At 37.3% G+C, this 17,742-nt stretch overlaps 1 protein-coding gene across 3 annotated transcripts in view; it reads right to left on the reverse strand.

Annotated features, from left to right (window-relative positions):
* The window catches only part of USP38 (ubiquitin specific peptidase 38), a 32,621-nt gene extending 19,659 nt beyond the window's left edge, over positions 1-12,962 (reverse strand). For 2 of the 3 annotated variants that reach the window (XM_035023007.1, XM_035023005.1), the window contains exons 1-4: positions 11,649-12,962; positions 9,934-10,069; positions 3,327-3,456; positions 1,519-1,620 (exon numbers count right to left, since the gene is read on the reverse strand). In XM_035023007.1, coding sequence (XP_034878898.1) covers positions 1,519-1,620; positions 3,327-3,456; positions 9,934-10,069; positions 11,649-12,330 — 1,050 coding nt within the window. In that variant the 5' untranslated portion in view covers positions 12,331-12,962. The remainder of the gene's footprint in view (positions 1-1,518; positions 1,621-3,326; positions 3,457-9,933; positions 10,070-11,648) is intronic. The other variant, XM_035023006.1, reaches the window with a different exon arrangement.
* Between the last annotated feature and the right edge of the window lie 4,780 nt (positions 12,963-17,742).

Genomic DNA, 17,742 nt, shown 5'->3' on the forward strand with positions numbered 1-17,742 from the left:
CACCACTAGATGCCCAAGTTCAATTTAGTTGAGTAGCCAGTCAGGCTATACACAGTATGGAGGCAATAATTAGATCTTAGTTTTTAGAATTTACTAAGCCAGATGACAATTTTCAATTTCAGATCTACTTAATCCTTAAATAAATGGTTTCATATCAATATTTCAATAAGCCAAATATTTCAGAGTCAACCATTTTTATTTTAACTATTTTTTTTTTTTTTTCAGAAAAAGCAATACAACATATGGAGATATCCTCCATCTTTTAAAAAACTCCATCTTTTAAAAAAAAAACAGATTTAGAGTATGGCATAAATGGCTAATCAGAGAGATTAAGAAATGTCCTCAGTGTGAAGAGCAATAAGCATTAGAATGGATGAGTAAGTTAGAGAATCTCCTTCTCAGAAAATCTGAAAATAAACCTTTTCTCAAATGGCCCACACATGATTGTGCCTGAAGACAGACACAAATGATTGATGTTCTATATCATATTAGACTTAGCTAGTACACATGCTATCTTAGCTCAAGTTTTGAGTTTTGTTTATGTGACAGATATAAGGTTATTGGTTGATGGTCAAGATCATCAATTATGCAATTAACTGTAGAAATTCTCAGAAAAACCTATTCTAAGTGACAATGTATAATATAATTACTTGTTGATAAGGATTACTTTCTATAAAGCCTACAGATTTTCCTTCAGTAGTAGTGAGGCACTAAGCAGCCTAAGTATGTATGTGGTTCTTTGAGGCTAGTTCTATTTCTAGCTAATAATCAACAACTGGAATTCAGCACTTCTTCATCAGTCTCCCTTGAATTTGCTTGTACTGGGTCAGCATTCCTAAGATATTTACCTTGTGGGTGTACTAATAATGAGAGTCTAGTCCTGGGGATCAGACCCTAGGAGAAGCAAATAACCACATAAAGCACTGCTTTCCTGTGATACACTAGATAGATAAATGGACAGGTTCTCAAAATAACATTTTGTCATTTCCACATGTAATGACTGATAATCAAAGAACTGAAGTCAAATCAAATCAGATCAAAACCAGTGATGTAGCTCATTAAAAGTCGTAGGGTTCTGGATATATTTTAAAGGTAGAGTTAATAGCATTTGTACATTATGGGTTGGAAGAGAATGAAGTCTTAATTCTGGGGCGATAAAACAACACCTGATGTTTTCACATTTCTGAAATTCTAAAGCATTTTTCTTCTACACTGTTCTACGTGCAACAGACAACCATCAGTGACACTGACACGTGACATCTCTCATGTAGAGCAATAATATTCAACCGCTGATAGTGGTTGTAAGTGCGGCAGTTTTGGTGAGACTCAAAACATTGTGAAAATATATTCTTTGGAGGGAAATCCCACAACCTCAATTTTCTAAGAAATCATAAAGCTACAAGAAAATAGATTCAGGACTAACCTATAATCTTTTTCACTATATACAAATGTGACTCCATATTAAACTAAATTTTAACACAAAGTTCTTCAGTGCAGAAAGCTTGTGTCCTAACTTACCAGATGGAAAGCCTCTGGAGAATGCTGAAAACTGAGCAGCATGTGAGAAAGAACTGCAAGAGCACCAGGTCTCACAAGAGGAAACCAAAGTCGATTAAAAACCTTCAAAAAAGATAAGACATCCACCTTATGAGTTTGTAGGGAAATCATTAACGCAATCAGTGGTTATTTTCCTTGGACCAAAAATATTTATGTGACTATTCCCCTTCCTGGAAAGTTCTACCATAATACATCACTTTGGGAGAGAAAGTTGGGAAATAACAACATGACAGAGATCAAGGGAATATAGTGGCCTAAAAAACTCTTAAAACCCCTTGATCAAATACAAATCTGTCAAGCCTTACCTACAAAGTGATTGTTCCTTGGCCCATGCTTCATTCGATTTCATTCAACAAACATTGATTGAGTACCTACTATTGCTTGGCATTGTTCTAGGTACTGAGGATACAACAGTGGATTAAAAAAAATTTCTAATTTGATAGGGCTTACTGTCTCCGGGGTGGGTAGACAATAAAATGTAACATGGAGATAAGTACTATGAAAACAGGGTATGAAGAATAGGGACTGTTGAGTAGCAAAGGGGTCTGTTATTTTATTAGGGTATTAAAAAAATGTGTCATTTAAAAGGTGACATCTGACTATAAAAAACTGAAGGAAATGAAAGTAAGCCTGCAGATACCTGGGAGAAGAGCATAATAAGCAAGGCAAAGGCCAAGCACTACAAAGGCCCTGAGGTCTCCAGCCTGGTGTACTAAAGACAGAGCAAAGAGAGCAGTGTAAGCAAAGTACAGAGACTGAGGCAATAATAGTGGGAGACTCGAGGAGAGAAGCAGCAGTGGGCTAGATCATGTAGGTCTTGTGTGACACCTGTAGGGGCCCAAGGGCAGGAGCAGGGAGACTACTGCAATCTGTACAGCAAGGGATGATGAGGGCTTTGGACCACGGTGGTATTGATGAAGCTGGTTAAAAGTGGTAGGATTCTGGACATTTTAAAGGTGGAGTTGATAGGATTTGTAGGATAAGGGCTGAGAGAGAATGGAAAGAAAGAATGATAGCTTTCAGGTTTTGTCCTGGGAGAGTAGGATGGAGTCGCTATTTAGGATGGGGAAGACCAGGTCTGGGAGGGAAAAATCAGAAATTAGATCGTGGATAAGTTGAATTTGAGATTCAAGTATAGACACTTGGATACATGATTATGGAGTTAATGGGAAAATAATGAACAAGAAATATATACCTGGCAGTCATTAACTTAGAAACATTATTTAAAACCATGGGACACATATGCTGTGAGAATGGACTGAGAAGAAAATGGCTCAAAAATGAAACTCTAAAGCACTCTAAAGTTAGAAAGATCCATTATGGGAGACTGAGGTGCCAGTAAACTAGGACAAAAGCCAAGAGAACTAGGACAAAAACTAAGTGAGGCAAGTGTTTCAAGAGGGAGTGATCAAGTGTGTCAAATGCTGCTTATAGGTCAAATAAGAGGAGGCCGGAGCAATAACTCCTGAGGTTAGCAATACGGGAAAGCACTGGTGTCAAAGATAGTTTTGGTAGACTAATGGTGGTAAAAGCTTGATTAGTGGGATTTAAGAGATAATGGGAGGAATAGGTTTTCATATCAGATACTCGAAAACAGCAAAATTATTTTAATTACCTATACTTAAATACCATTCTTAATTTCTATTTCAAAATTATGATTCAAAACCAAACCAAAAACAAGAACATATTCAACATGCTTTATAAGGGACTACCCAAAGATTAAAAGATTGAGACCATTCATTCTAAGAGATTTATATACTCCCACTTACCAGTTCTATTTTCAGTAAAGTAACATCTATCAAAATAGTAAACTTCTGGACAGCTGCCAGTCCTTTTAGGAGTGCAATCACCCATGTATCCACATGCTGAGCCAATGGCCAGGATAGCCAGTCAATCATTCTGAAAATTTAAAAACAAAACTATCAGTCGTGAAAATATTTTCAACGTCTTTTAGTTAGGAATAACAAGAGTTACAGTAGATAACCCCTTCTTTTGTGACTCAATATTTACTGAGCTTGCTTGTGAAAAGCACTGTTCAAGATGCAGAAATGAGTATAAAGATGCTTGTAATCAAGGAGTTTCCAATCTTGTAAGCTGACAGTTTCTTACATATTTCAATAAAAAGAATTTCTGATAAAGTGTCATTTCACATAAATGCAGTTTTAAGTTGATTCTATACAGTGCTATCTAGAATTTATAAGGCAAATTTACTGAAAGAAGAACAGTTCAAATGTAGCTATTGGGCTAAGATACATGGAAACAAAATTTCTCCTTTCTGGTGATTGCAGTCTAAATATGAAATGCACTGTTAAAAATGACTATTTTGAGTTGTGAAACAGGTCTTTTCATCCCTTTCATTATCCTACTATACCAAGACAAGAAAGGAAGCTTTACATAGATAAAGGGCACTGAATGTGTAAATACACTAAATGGCCTCATACTGAATTAGTGAGTGTTCTTCTTGAATATCAACTCAGTTTAATGGAAATAAAGACAAAGTAATATGGGATGTGATGGAGACTGTCCTTAATGTTAAATATCAATCACAATGAAGAGCGGTACAACCCTTTTGGAAAGCATTTGGGTCAAATGTTCATAGTATTTGATCCAATAATCCAGTTTTGGGGATTACACAATAAGAAATAGTAGTGAGAAAAAAAAAAGGTTTTTAAAATCAGAGTGATCTCTGGGCGCCTGGGTGGCTCAGTCGGTTGAGCGACTGCCTTCGGCTCAGGTCATGATCCTGGAGTCCCGGGATCGAGTCCCGCATCGGGCTCCCTGCTCGGCGGGGAGTCTGCTTCTCCCTCTGACCCTCCCCCCTCTCATGTGCTCTCTCTCTCTCATTCTCTCTCTGTCAAATAATAAATAAAATCTTAAAAAAAAAAAAAAAAAAAAATCAGAGTGATCTGGTTTCAAAATCTCAACTTACCATTTATTAGTTGGGGGGCCCTAATACCTATGTAAGTTACTTAAACTCTGTGTCTCAGTTTCCTTATCTGTAGATTACAGATAAACATGTTTATTTTACAGGGTTGATTTGAAGACTACATGAGTTAATATATGACACTGGAAATACTCATTGTGAATGCCTCTTTTCTACCAAATATCAACATATGTGGCAATAAATAAATAAATAATTGAACAAAATGTCAAACATAAATACTAAGTACAAAAGCACTGCCCAAAAGAGCAACTAACATGTTAAAAAAATGGGCATGTTCAAAATTGATACAGTTATTTTCACAATAACTATGCTATAACTATCTAATTAACACTAGAGTGTTATCTTTTTTTAAAGTTTTTGCTCTTAAGATTAAAATGTTCCATCAGATGGAACCAGAGTGGCCCAAAGTCCACATGCTTATGTTAATTACAAGTTATCTGTATGTTCCTTATGTTGCCTACACATATTTTATTTTCCTTCTTGTTTTTCTGGCCATCTTCTTCAAATAATGATGGTTACAAATCATTAAAATAGCCTCTGACAGCTGTTCCACATATTCTAACTGTTGTTAAGCTGATTTTCATAAAAGTTTGTAGCCACTCTACATACAGGGAGTAGAGAGACACTTGCATTTGTGTATAAAGAGTAAGTTCACTGTAGTACTGTATCTAGGATATGGAAAAATGCAAACAATCTAAATGTCCATCAATAAGGGAATGGCTAAATATACTATGGAACATCATGTAGAGTTTTAAAGAATGAGATGGATCTATATGAATCTATCCGTGAGGATCTAACACGGAAAGATCTGAGATATTGTTCAGTTAAAGAAGAAAAAAAGTGACAATAAGTCTTTTAAAAACTGTTCTTGTTTAAAAAAATCATGTTAGGACACATTTTGTATTTTTTTAGTACAAATATGCACACAAAAAAAGATGTGGTTCAGAGAGAAGAACTGTATGTGAGCACATGTCCTTGGCTCTGTGAACTCTGCCCTGTGGGGAATGGTACCTCCAGAGCAGAAAGAAACTGGCTCTCCAGAACATGGGGCCCTGGGCCAGAACTCCCTTAGCTCAGATCTAAGAGCAGAGTAGAAAATTCCACTTGACCATTATACCTAATCTTCATTATATCTAAACACCCAATCAGCTTCATTATATCTAATCATTATACCTAGTCACCCAATCAGCTTTTTCCTCTCCTCGCCATTTCTAGCTTCCCATCTCAAAAGCCTTCACTCTTTACCTTATCCCATATGTACGTAATCTCCTGACCATCCTAAAGAAACTTCAAGTCAGAAGTAACATGAATTAGAAGCCATTCACTCAACAAATATTTGAGTGCCTATTACATAACAGTTATTCTGTTAAGTGCTGAAAACATAATAGTTACAATTTCTGCTTTCAAATTGGTAAGAAAAGTTAGGAAATTTGTCAATAGTTACACAATTAATAAACAGAAGTACTGGTGTTTGAACTAAGCTCTGCTAGTGTATAAATGCAATGCTTTTAGCTACACTTTAGTTATATTCCAGTTCTGCTTCAATTTGATTGGACTTGCATATATATGTCCAAATCCTTTCAGGCACAGGCATTGTAGGATGAGTTATTTTTATGGTTAACTACACTAATCTTGTCCACCATGTATTGGTTACTACATGAATTTTAAGGACACTTAACCCTGATATACTGAGTTGATTTCTTACTATTTAAAGAACATTTAACTATAGTTGTAATTTATGTACTTTGAAATCTTCTTTCCTCCATTAGACCATGAGCTTAAAAGCAGTGATCTTCTTGTTGTTGTTTTTTTTAATCTTTAATCTGTGGATCCCCAGTACTTAGCATAGTGCTTGGCACTGAGAAGGAGTTCAAATTTGTTGAATAAATGAAACCATTCAAGTTGCAAAAAAAATGCAACTTGAAAATCTTAACATTAAAATTGGCAATATTATAAAAGACAAAAAAATAGATTTATTCTTAATTTGTACAGAATAAAATCAATTTTTACTTTTAGATGGCACCTTCATGGCTAGATCCAGCCTCAGTTTACCTTGTTCCGGGATCATGACCTGAGCCGAAGGCAGCTGCTTAACTGACTGAGCCACCCAGGCACCCCTGAATTCAAATTTCTTTGTGGCAACAAGAAAACTGGAGTTGAGGATCAGCATTCTCTTTTAGAAGGTGCTTGTGTACCCCATTCCTTATTATTTCAGTTACATCTGGCCAATTTCATACTTTAATGTTATTTATCTGTTTCTGGTACGGTATTTGCATTTCTTTGGATTACAGAAAATAACAGTTCAAGTATGGTAAGTGCTATGTGTGGGGAAATATAGACTATGGGGAAGTAGAAGGTGGGAGTATGATAAAAATAAACACTGCTATCCTGTTCAGTTACATTTGCAATATAAGAATAATTACTCCAGATAGACTATGGGTTAAATAGGATCATGCAGGATAAATTAGAAATGCAATACAAAAACTGGATCACAACTTCCCTTAGAAACAAATAGGTAAAAATTAATTACCAAATATATTTTAAAAACAAAACAAATTCAGAAGTTGGATACCATGGCTGTTTTGAAAAGGTTGAAAAATTAAGACGAAGAGTGCTAAATACCAAGAATTGGAATTTGCACCTGATTTAGTAAGGGGTGGAAGTCACTGCAGTTTGTTGATCAGAAGGGAAAATTGAATAGATCAGGGTGACTTAGAGAAGAGAGAGAAGTATAAGTCACGCTGGCAAAAAGACCAACTAGAAGACTCTGCTGCAATGACTTATGGCATGTAATGAAAAATGTTAGATATTATTACCTAGGCATTGAAGGTGACGGACAAACTGATTTCTAATTTCACTTTCAGCTATGAAATATGTAATTCTTTGAATTCCTATTTTGCTTAAGGACAACATAATTTATGATATATTCATCTCAAAGAGAAAGAAATTTTAGTGCTGTTGAGGTCACACTGATAAAGTAGTGTTACTGCTAAATAGGACATAGAAGGAATTTCATTATGGAGAGACGGATGGGATATGAGTCTTTCTTTTTTTCAAAAGATTTTTATTTATTTATTAGAGAGAGAAAGAGCACAAGTAGGGGGAGCAGCAGAGGCAGAGGGAGAAGCAGGCTCCCCGCCGAGCAGGGAGCCTGATGCAGGGCTTGATCCCAGGACCCTGAGATCATGACCTGAGCGAAGGCAGACGCTTAACGGACTGAGCCACCCAGGTGCCCTTTCTTTCTTTTTTTTAATAGGCTCCACGCCCAGCGTGGAGCCCAATGTGGGGCTTGAACTCACAACCCTAAGATGAAAACCTAAGCTGAGATCAAGAGTCGGAGGCTCAACTGACTAAGCCACCCAGGTGCCCTGATAAGAGCGTTTCTTAAAATTAAAAGTAAATGAACAATGAGAACTTTACATAAAGACTTGGAAATCAACCACATATATAAGAGAATTGAAAAAGTGGTAAGAATTAAAGGGAAAAGGAAAAATAAAAAGAACAGACAATATGAAGAAAATCCTAACAGCATGGTGTCACAGGATTTCTAGAATTTTAAGAACTATGAATACAAAGCTATCAAGAAGATGAAAACAAAAATACAGAACACTAAATATGGCAAGGAGATAACCATAAATTGAAAGTAGTAGAGATAGAGGCCATATAGCAGGAACAGTATTTATATAGATCTGTGGAACTTTGAGAGAATGAGCAACAAGAAACTGAAAGTAATATTTACAGCTAAATTGATTCAGTTAAATTTAAGACCACAAGGAAAAAAGAAGGAAAGCTAGAAGAGAAGGGTCTTTTCAAACACTACATAAAAAGGGGGAAAAGGTGGAAAAAATCCAAGTCCCCAAAGTTTGTGTTACAGATAGTAAAATTTATACATGTAGCTTTTGGAAAATCCAACATAAATACTTAAGTTTATATGTCATGACTGCAATTTTATAACAGGTACACAGAAACCATTTTGTTCCAAATCCTTGTATTTTATTTAGATGTGCCACATATATACACATACATGTGCGTGCACACTGTAGAAAAAAATTACAAAAAAACCCAGGCAGATGTGAAACAAAAATAGGAAGAGAGGAAAAGCTCAATTAGAAAAATAGAGTCATTGAAATAAAGAAACTCAATAGCTAGAATAAGCTCTACAAATGGGTACCTTTGAAGAAAAAATTAGTGAGTTGTAAGACAATATTGATGTTCTTCCCCTTAGGTCTCCACAGGCTTTGCTCCCTCATTTCTTTTATGTCTTTACTTCATCTTCATGTTCTCATTGAGGCCTTCCTAACCCATCTTATTTAAAATTGCAAACCACTCCCTCATACTTTATGTCCTTCCTATCTACTTTTTTTCCAAAACACTCATCACTATTCAAATACTAAATTATAGTTTTAATTATCATATTTAATAAAATCTAAAACAAAATCAATTTTAGGTTGTATAATTAGTTTATGTACACTAAGGAAGGAAAAGTCATGCCAATTAAACTAGAATATCAAGTGACTGTATATTTCCACATTTTGACATCTCTGAAATCAGGATACATCTTATACGTTACTAATTTACTGTCTTCCTCTCCATCTAGAAAGCAAGTTCATGAAGACAGATTTTTTTATCCATTTGTTCAAGGTTTTGAAACACTGCCTAGCACTCATGGTAAGTAAGTGTCCAGTAAACACGTTTTGAATAAATGAACAAATGAATTAATAAAAGCATGAAAATGCTGAGGATAAAGATTAAGTTTACACCTAGAAATATAAGAATAAACTGAAAGACATCAAGAAGAAAGAGACATAAACAGTACCAGAAAAAGCCTAACTACTCACAAAGGAATGACAATTGGATTGACAGCAGACTCCGTATCAGCAACAATAAATGCCAGAAGACAATGCAGTATTATTTTCAAAACGCAAAGAAAATGACTATCAAATTAGAATTCTGCATCTTACCAAATCATCTACTTAAGAATAAGGAAGAAAAAACATATTTAAACAGACAAAGGTAGAGTGTATTATCCAGAGATTCTGATTGAAAGAGAAAGTAGAAGTATGTACTTAGCTTAAAAAAACAAAAACTAAAAAACCCAGGGAGAAGAAACAGGTTGCAGGAAACCATAATGAGTAAGGAAATTAGTAAAACATATTGATAATCCAACCAACTCCTTACTGTACAGTAAGTGTATACACATGTATATTTTTGGAATTAAAAAAGCTGAACTGAAAATGGACTTTGAATTACCGGGAGGCCTGTCAAACCTATATAGTAAGGTAAATAATTCATTCCAATTAGTTTGGAGAATATGTATTTCATTCTATGATTTCAGTTTTAAACTATCTAAGTTTTTCATCACCCACAAAATACAACAAAATATCTCCTCCTCCCAAATCTACACCACCATCTACAGTGTCATGAAGAAGTACCTGCAAAGAGCTTGGGTCATACTTGCATCTTTTACATTTGGATCCGTAGTTAGGCTCCTGATGAGAACTGTAATCATCTGAAGAGGAATATGCTGCACAAGGCTTGCCAATGCTACAGAAGGTTCAAATGATGTATCTATTTTTTTAATTAAAAAGAAAAAGGAATATGGCAAGGAGGTTCAAGTGAAGTATTTAGAGAGAAACAACAATTTAAAAAAAAAAAAAATGTACTTGCGGCAAAGGTGTTACTCAGGAAGCAGTTGTTAGGCTCTACCACATGGGTAGACTCTAACATACAAGGAATGTTAAATTACAGAGATGAGAGATGAAGGGTGAGTAGCAATGATTGCTCATTATAGAGAGAACTACTGCAATATAAAAACTACTGTTCACTACACCATATTTAGTTCATAAGTTACTTTATTTTCCTGCATTATTAATATTAAGTCACTGTTGTGTTAAAATATTCATTTGTAAGTCAGCAGTCAGAAAAATTCAAAGTATCATTTAAATTCCCACTTTAGACAAAGTAACTTGTAACTATTATAATTACAGTAGTCATTACATTGCTCTAAGGAAGATTTAAAAAAATCTCTTAAAGAAGTAAAAAATTAAGGTGAATTTTGAGGGGACTTTGCTTAAACTATATAATAATTAAGCCAATTCAAGGCAAGCACCTTTACTGCCACTGTTGAAAAAGTTCTGGGGAAATCTAACAGTTCTAGCAACACAGGCAATACAAGAAAAATTACAATTAAAAAATTAAAACAATTCAGATACTGCAAATATATAGTTGGTAATTCTTTCCTAAACACATTTAATTCATCAGAATACATGGAGCTTGTTAAAACTCTATTCTTATTTCTGGTTCCCAAGATAAAAGACACCTCTTTCACAAGTTCAATTTCAAACAATAGAAAAGGAGAATGGTTGTACCAAGTAGAGAGGAAGCGAACACAGTTTTGGGTCTATTGTTTCACAATTTACAGAGCTGAAAGCTCCAAGTCCAAACAAGGAATGTAAATGCAAGGTAAAATTCCTGGTGAGAAAGTATTTTCTTGCCAATTATCACTTGACTCCTTCCCACTTTCTAAGGATGTAGTTCATGGGCTATACACTGAGTACAAAAACACCTATTTAAGTCCTCATACTCTTTCCTTTCCCTCATTCTACCTGTACCCTCTCTGCCTGTACACTATTGTAGAAAAAAACGTCAGTATTCAAAAACTACATAGTTAACTGTGATAATCCAGTAATAAACCACACAGCCCAGGAATAAAAAAGTGGGAAAATTAAAAAACAGGGGAAAAACTTATAATGCCAAGATGACAGAGTCACAGTACAATAATAATATGGTAAACATCATTATGCTATCATTAGTCACTAATGAATAGAAGCTTTATTTAGTAGCTATCATTCTCAAAGCATTCCAAAACTTCAGCAGAGGCTGGGTAATTAAGCAACTTACTTAGTGCCAAAGGTCTTAGACCTTAATGTTTTCAACATTTAGAATAGGAACACTACTTTCTTTTTTTCCCAAAGGTACAAAGGGACAGCCTAAATACAGAAGTGGATGGGAATTAAACTTTGGATGAGGGTATTAAGACTTGTTCTCCATTAAGAATGTTTTCAGGGCAGAGAAGCAAAGATGATGTGTGTCTAAGAGACACACTGAATTTCCAAGAGAGATTTTCCTGGAATATAATGACACTTACCTGTGGAAGAAATGCTTGCAAAAACTTCTTGCAGGGAAGGCAGGAGTGTGGAGGGCTCGGCCTTCCAGATGTTCTGCAGCAAGTTACTCACTTTTGTCACCTGAGAGACATATTCCCGCAGCTCCTTCTCCTGGGTGGATACGCACTGGAAATGGCCTATCGTTCGAACAAGCTGTTGACAGAAGGTGATCGACAATTTCCCCTTGGGGATGCACTGCACGAAGTCGGTCAGGAGGTCGCTCAATCGGGCACAGAGCTGCGGCTCCGGCCTCTCACACACCATGCGTAACACCTCCACCTGCAGCAGGCTGAAGAGGTCCAGCACCGATGGGCAGCTCATGATCAGCTTCAGGCCGTTGTGAATGTAGTCCAGAATGGCTACGTCCTTCCTGTCCAGCGAGTGGTAGCCCTGCTGAAGGAGGCCCAACACGAACGTCTTGCTGAAGAAGGACTCGAACTCTGGTCGGTGGTATCGCGCATAGGCCTCCAGCACTTGGTGTCCCACCTGCCGCTGAAAGGGGTCTTGGCCCTCCAGGATGAGCCGGGTGGTCAGGTCAAACATGGCTTCACACTGCGCCTCGTCTAGCCAATGTTCTGCCGATTCCACCACCTTCCTCACAATCACCCGCTTTAGGGGCAGGGGGTGCGAAGAACTCACCAGGCCCTCCAGGATCTTGTCCATTGTCGCCAAACTGCAAGGCCAGGGCCAGGGGGTTAGGAGCGGGGGGCGACAGTCCCGACGTGGGGCAGGAGAGTCCCGCGGCAAAGGTGAACTCGGAGCGCAGCACCAGCAGCGGCACCGACCACCGCCACCGCAGTCTCAGCAGCCACATTTATCGGGCAGAGGGGCCCATCCAAGCCCGGGCGGGAGGTGGCAAGCCTGGGGAGCGTCGGAACCGGCACCGCCCGCGGCGGGCCTAGGGAGCCAGCGGCTCGCACTCCGCCGCCGCCCCGGGCCCGCGCTCCCTCTCAGCATCAGCGCGAAGGGGATGGCGAGGACCCCCGGCGGCGGCGGTCACTCAAGGCCCGTGGCTGCCAGCCAGTAGGTGGAGGAAGCGCGCCTTAGTGTCCCGAGGCAGGTGTGGACGTCCGGGCTCAGCAGGTCGAAAGATGAAACCAGCCCTGGCTTGAGTCAGAAGCCGCTGTCACTGAAAGTGCCGGGTCAGCCCCGGAGAAGATAAGGAGGTGAACCCCCTTGACCCGGATTCAGAAGTTCCCGCAAACAGGAAGTGAAGGACGGAGGTCCCTCCGGAAAGGCCCGCCCTCCGGCCCTCGGGCCCTCCGCCCCTCCAACTCTCTAACCACCTCTACCCGTCTCCCCCTTCTCCTCCCCAACTCGCGGCCACCCTCCAAGCCGCGCTCCGACCCCCTCCCCGCCCCGCCCCGCCCCGCCCCGCCCCTCTCCGCCGCTGCTGCGCAGGTGCGGCCGCTTCCCGTCGAGTCGCACGGCGACTCTCGCGTCATCGGGGAACGTGTGTCGAGTCACAGGCGGTTTTTTGGGAGGCGCGGCCGGGAGTGGACGCTGAGGAAGTGGCCACGACTCTAGTATTCCCACCTTCCGACCTCTGTAGGTTCTGTGCGGGTCAGGTTACTCGTGAAAGCCTGAGGAAGTGCTGTTTATGTAAAATTTTGTGAATGAGAAAGTTTTGGGAACGAGAGCAAAACTTTCGGGGAGAAAGTAAGGAAGAGAATTCAAAACTGTGATTGAGGAGAAATGGTTTAGGTCTTGGTTCGTTCATCGAGAGATGAGCTAGGGCTCCTAAATGTGAGTGCCTTCTCCTGTGTTGTAGTTATTAAAGTAAGAACTGTACTGGCAGCTGCGTGCATTTAGTGAGGGTCATTATTGGTAGAGATTTGTTTTATACAAGCCTCTAACTATCCTTTTAGTGAGCTTTTAGGGCACGCTGAAAAACTAGAAGCTGTCCAAAAAATGGTGGAAGAGTAAGGAAAAGGTGGCAGGTGAGAAAGAATGACAGGTATATATTTGCCTATGTCATATTAAAGAGTACTTTGAAAATAGAAAACCAGGTGAAAATTGCACAGTGTTTAGTTCCGCACTTAGTGGCACTTCACGCACTAGAGTAAACAGTGGTTTGCAGATCCTGGTTTATAAATTGAAGGCTTGTGGCAACCATGCGTTAAGCAAGTCTATTGGCGCTGCTTTTCAAACTGCATTTGCTAATTTTGTGGCTCTGTCACATTTTGGTTATTGTAATATTTTAAACTTTTTAATCATTACTTGTTATGGTAATCTGTGAGCAGTGATTATGATTCACTGGAAGCTCACATGATGGTTAGCATCTTTTAGCAATACAGTATTTTTAAATTAAGATATGTATTTTTTTAGACATAAAGCTCTTGCACACTTAACAGACAACAATACTGTGTAAACATAGCTTTTATATGCCTTGGGAAACCCCAGAATTTATTTGACTCTTGTGATATTCACTTCATACTACAGTGGTCTGGAACTGAACCTGCAGTATCTCTGAGGTTTGCCTGTATGTGTGCATGCTGACATTGAAGACTGTTTACAGTAAACAGCTGCAGTCATCATGCTTGTACTTCTTTCAAGTTAAATTCCAAAGATTTACAATAAGAATATAGGCTTTAATCAGAGGCCTTTAAATTGGAAAAAATTGTGTAATTATAGCCCCATTCAGGTTTGGGTAATATAGTTGTGAAATAAGGCATAAATGGCCTCCAATAATGACAAAACTTAAAAGAAATGGTTTAAGATAGAACAGAAATAGAATAGATAGGTATATTTTCCAATAGAAAAATGAACAAAATTGTACATTTTTTACTTTGCTAAATATTGTTTTGCTTTTACCAATTTACAAAATGATTATACCAATATATTTAACATGTCGATTAGGGTAATCGTAAGAATAGCAGTTTAGATGAGAAAGGAGCCGAGTAGAGGAAACTTGAGACTGAGTTTGCAGGAAGAAATTGAAGATAAAAGAGAAATAAGGCAACTGATCGGTCTAAAAGACAATCATGCTAGAGCACAGGAATAGCTTTGGAACTTTTTCCTTTTCAAATAGATAGACGGTAAAACTACAGAGAAAAGTTGGAATTTACTGGAAATGGTGCCATATTGGAAGACAAAAATAATGTAGAAAGTAAAACATTAAGAGGAATGAATGCTAGGACTGTGGATTTGTGGAGTAGCAGAGATTTGGAATTAGCCTTAGTGGAGGGTTTGCTAGGGAGCCACTTGAAGATGATTGAAGATTGCTGAATAACAGGAGTGAAGTAATTACTCCAAAATAGGAAGGAAAAAAGTACTGGTTAGTTAAAAACTTAACAAATCATTATAACCTTTCTTTCTGTTAATATTCTGTCTTGAGAAATTGAATGTTGTAAAATAAGATGTCTGAGAGAACATAGTGCAAGTTGTTCTCAGTCTGCATAATATGGATAACATAGTTTCATACTGTCAGGCTTCCAAAAGCACCATGACTCAGTATTTTTAAAGTACTTCTTGAGTGATAGATGCATGAAATAAAATATTTAGTAGGTTTTTATGCTAAAATATTCAAAGCATGTTTTCCTGTTTTGCCATTGGTAAAAAAAAGAATGTACACAATATGCTCTTCTATTGTTATAAGATTTCAGTTAAAAGTGGCTGGCTTTACATAATTGATTTTATCCCACAACTGAAAGTTACATACAGTACCATGTTCTTGTTCAATATCTTAAAATATTTTCAAAAGTCTATGGAAAGATTTTGTTGAAGGGTGTTGTGCCACTAATCATTGAATTAATAGGTGCTATTGCTACAGGCTTTAAAATTTTGTATAAAAATTTACTCTAAGGCCCCAGTTATGAATTAAATGGTTTTATAACTATCTTAGGTCTGGAAATAGGAGGTAAATGATGGGGGTGAATGAGAAAAAGCTCAGGATAGGGAATTATCATTTATTAAACACCCTCTATTTGCCTGGAACTCAATATAGTATAATTTATTCTTAGTTCTCAAAACAGACTTTGGAAGTAGACATTAGTGACTACAATTTATAGATAAGGTTATGAAAGCATGAAAGGTTAAATAAATAGCTATTAGGTGAAAAATGTATGTGTGTTTATATATTTGTGATAGGCAAAGAGGAAAGACATTTTCAAAGGCAGTGGTTAGAGTTGGCCAACTGCAACAGCACTACTATGAGGTTATCTTTACCCAGGATATTTATATTTCCTTATAGACTCAAAAGCAAACTCATTGTGTAGACTAGAAAGAGCTGTGATTAATAAATCATCTTGTGAATAGTTGCTAATAATCACTTCATGCAGTTTATGTTCATGTACATTTTTTAAATTTTAAAAAGATGGAAAGAAATATGGTATGGTGGGATAATATTTTTTATGATTTAAATAATGCACACCACACTTACCTAACAACTTAGTTTTAAAACCTTCAGTGCTTCCCATCTTATTTAGAATAAAATTCAAGTGCCTACCATTAACTGCAAGACTTCACATGAAGCAGCTCTTGAGTCTTTTTCTTACCACTCTCCTCCTTACTATGTGAGCCACACTGGCCGCCTTATGGTTTTTCCTCAGGTCAAACTCTTTCAGGTCTCTGGGCTTTTGTACTTACTGAAACCTTCTTCTGTGGCTACTATAATTTAAGTCTGCTGAGAAGTCATCTCCTCATAGGGTCAGTTCTAGATTATCTACCACACTATTATGTTATTCTGTTTATTTCTTTATAGTACTTAGCCATCATGTGAAATTAACTTGTTAATTAATTGCAGTCCTTTTCTTTCCTCTAGAATCTAAGCTCCATGAGGTCAAGAAACCCTAATTTTCTTAGTAACCTCCATATCTAGTAGTTAGAACAGTATCTGGCACAAAGTAAACAATCTAATAATTTATCGAACAAATGAACTTTTTATTATTTTTAACAAAATGAAGGAATTAGTTTTAAAATTCCAAGAAATCAACAAAATAACTTCTAGAAAAGTGAGTTCAGCAAGATCTCAGGATACAAGATAATAGACAAAAATCAATTATACTTTTATGTATATACTAGCAATGAACACATGGAAACCAAAATAAAAAATGTAATACTATTTACAATCATAACAAAACAACTTAGGTATAAATCTTATAAAACATGGGCAGGACTTGTACTGAAATTGACAAAACACTCATGAAAGAAATCAAAGAAAATACAAATATATGAAGATACATATTGGGTTCATGGATTGGGAACTCGTAGTAAAGATGTTAATTATTCCCAAACTGACATACAGGTTTAACATAATTCCTCTTATAATCCCAGCAAGATTTTTTTTTGTAGTTACAAGAGTATTCTAAAATTTATATGGAAAGACAAACTGGAATAATAACAATAATTTTGGAAAAGAAGAATTAAATGGGAGGAATCACTCTACCCAAATTTAATACTTATTATATATTACAATAATCAACACAATGTGGTGCTGGCAGAAGGATAGACACATAGATCAACTAAACAGGTTAGACTACCCAGAAATAGACACACACAAATATGCTCAACTGAATTTTGGCAAAGATGCAAAAGCCATTCAGTGGAGAAAGGATAGCCTTTTCAACAAATGGTGCTGGAGCAACTGGATATTTATAGGCAAAGAAAAAACCTTGACTTAAACATTACACCTTATATAAAAATTAATTCAAAATGGATGATAGATTTAAATGTAAAACATAAAATCATAACACTTTTAGAAGAAGACATAGAAAAAAATACTTGGGACCTAGGGCTTGATAAGAGTACTTTGACATAATACTTAAAAGCAAACCAATACATTGGACTTCATCAAAATTAAAAACTTCTCCCCAGTGAAAGACCCTGTGGGGGGTGGGGTGGGAGGGATGGGGTGACTGGGTGATAGACACTGGGGAGGGTATGTGCTCTGGTAAGCGCTGTGAATTGTGCAAGACTGTTGAATCTCAGATCTGTACCTCTGAAACAAATAATGCAATATATGTTAAGAAAAAAAAAAAGAAGAAGAAGAAGAAGAAGGTAGCGGGAGGGGAAGAATGAAGCGGGGGAAATCGGAGGGGTAGACGAACCATGAGAGACGATGGACTCTGAAAAACA

Source organism: Mirounga leonina, unplaced genomic scaffold, assembly GCF_011800145.1.
Source record: "Mirounga leonina isolate KUSES-001 unplaced genomic scaffold, KU_Mleo_1.0 Mir_176, whole genome shotgun sequence".
NCBI lineage: Eukaryota > Metazoa > Chordata > Mammalia > Carnivora > Phocidae > Mirounga > Mirounga leonina.